At 35.5% G+C, this 2,656-nt stretch overlaps 1 protein-coding gene across 1 annotated transcript in view; it reads left to right on the top strand.

The window, feature by feature from the left end:
- LOC111083304 overlaps positions 1-2,656 on the top strand; it is a 16,873-nt gene that overhangs the window by 9,121 nt on the left and 5,096 nt on the right. Inside the window, exon 3 of the mRNA XM_022379739.1 lies at positions 229-334. Within this exon, the coding sequence (XP_022235447.1) occupies positions 229-334 (106 nt within the window). The remainder of the gene's footprint in view (positions 1-228; positions 335-2,656) is intronic.

The following is a 2,656-nucleotide window of genomic DNA, read 5'->3' as shown; positions in this document are numbered from 1 at the left end:
TGATACTAGTCACGTGACCTCGCTGACGCAACAGTACTATTATATTTATATAGATACTTTTCCGCTATTTTTATGCGTAAAAAGTCAACCTTGTAATCCTAATTCGGCTTAGAGTATTTAGTATTAGAACGAGCACGTGGGTATATATATATAATTATTTTTTTAACGTTAGACGATTAGGTTACTAGGCATTTAGTTATCTGTAGATTCTCGTTTTATTCTAAACAGAAAGGATTTCGAAAATTTGGACCTTGATGACTCCCGAAGGGCAATAGGTTCCATACTAAACTGGGCGGATTCTTATGACGACATCTCTGACATCAACAACTTAATGGTAAGTGTCCAATCAGTGTATTGCTATATTAATATCAAAAATAATAATAATAATAAACACTCCTGGTTTCAACTTACATGAAAACGTTAAAGCGTCACATAATTTTAACGGTTTAACGTAAAAAAACAAAAACAAAGAAGGCCTAATGTCTGCTTCCCTGATAATGTTTGCAGCTAGTAACCGACGAAAGAAACGTAAACAATTTTACATTACTAAAGTTCAAAACGGTCGATAGTATAAATTTATATAAACTCCGTCATCGATATTACTAAGATCAACAGAAGGTCTTCTGTGAATAATCAATGATGTAAAATGTTACTAGATTTAACAAGGCGCGGATTTAGGGGGTGCAAGGTTCCCAGGCGATTATGGCTTGCGAGGCCACCTTTTGCGATTACTGAACTCATATGATTTAAATTTTAAGAAGGGAAAACTTTCTACCAAATTCCTGAAAAAGTATTTAGATCCAAGCATACATTTTAAAAACACAAACGTGTATTATTGATATTGAATGTAAAATATATTCACTACGTGTCAAATTCAAACACGTACATCCATAAATTAAAACTTCATGAAAAACAGGTGCGCCACTAATTCTAATAGGTGGACTTCTGAGGCCGATGTTGATCGCAACTCAAAGTCTTTGAATGGAACCGCGACAGTTGGTTTAGTGAAGTTCCTGACGTTTGGCTATGTTACAATAAACTTATTGAGGGTTTCTACGACCACCAACTGCGCAGTCTATCACTACACGTAGAACCTGTGTTTGATACTTCACTGCATTGATTTTCTGCTTTTCTGTATACTCTGTCGGATTAGAATAATCAAGGAAATTTGTTACATCATTTTAACATTGATGACATGATAACATTGCCAGCGATGACAAACTTTATTGGGGCATGGTAGAACAGAGGCTCGTCTCAATGAGCTTAAGACGACAAAAATTTCTTACTGCGTCCCCCAGTGGCTCAGCAGTAAATCTGTTAACTTATACGCTAAAACCCGGACTTCGATACCCGTGGAGGGCACAGCACAGATATAGTCCATTGTATAACTAGCTTTACACTTGACTACAAACACACAAAACTCTTTTCTGCCGAAGCAGCCGAAACTGTTATAGAAAGGATCATGCGAAGTGCGACATACACGTTAGGGTAAATATCACATAAGCCATTGTCAATAATGAATTTCAAAGCGTATTTCATATTGGTGCTGGGGAGGGGGAATAATTCTGCAAAGCATACTGGGTTCTTCATACATATCTACGTCATTAATATCACATATATTATACAAAAATTACCAGCATGTTTTAAGAAACTCAAAACGAGTGTCCTACGAAGCGTTTGAACAATAACATGAAATTAATGATTCATTAGTAGTGAATCCTGAATAATTCCTTGTAATAATTAGTACGTTCAATCTCACTTTCGTAATCAAACATTGTTTTCTTAATAGGGCCTCACAGTTTTCTGAAATCTCTTTGAATCTCCAAATTTTTTACCAGATCGTTGGCTGTAGAAAATGCTGACTCAAAGCCCCTTGATCTGTATTCATCAAACCATTTCCGAAATTCTTCAAAGTGTATAACAGTGCTGTACAAATGCATATTATCATTTTCTCATAATTTACAGATAGCGTTGATTTTTTTTCTAGAATGTCATACCGTATAAGTAAAGATATTAAGAAATCATAGGACGCAATCTCATTACTGGCAGATTCACATCCACAGCGAAGTTTAAGATCACCTTTACAGTTTGCAGATGGTTTTTTTTTAAAGCGCCACAGATCTCTTCGAGTTGAAAGCGAACAACTTTCACACTTTCTATGCGGAACACCAATCTAGTTTCCGAAAGAGTTTTTAAAGCAATATTAACATTTTCTTTTGATACATGCCATATGTTGGAAGAAGTAGAAAATGGAGTATAAAGTTTCTTTCGTAAACCAAAAAATAATCGAACATTTGTATAGGAGGAAGCAGCATCTCCAAAGGTCAAATTCCAGTTATGTTAACCACATGGACAGAAGAAGGCTCGTGGATTTACTTGTAGTATTCTTGCATTTACACCACGCATGTTTGCACTATTGTCACAACTTTTATCACGACATTCAAGGATGTCTAAGCTTAGGCTTTCTATTTTTGCCAAAATAATTCTGGTTAAATACTTCTAATTGTTTGGTGTACCGGCAGAAAACCGATAAAATGCTCTTCAATTTCCCCATTATTACGTTCAACATAGCGTAATATCACTGTCATTTGTTCAATATGACTTCAATCGCGTGTACAGTCCAAAATAAACGAGTAATATTTGACCTCCTTCACTT

This window comes from Limulus polyphemus, unplaced genomic scaffold, assembly GCF_000517525.1.
Source record: "Limulus polyphemus unplaced genomic scaffold, Limulus_polyphemus-2.1.2 Scaffold8984, whole genome shotgun sequence".
Taxonomy (NCBI): domain Eukaryota; kingdom Metazoa; phylum Arthropoda; class Merostomata; order Xiphosura; family Limulidae; genus Limulus; species Limulus polyphemus.
Note: the sequence above shows the minus strand (reverse complement) of the source record. Positions and strands in the feature narration are given on the sequence as shown.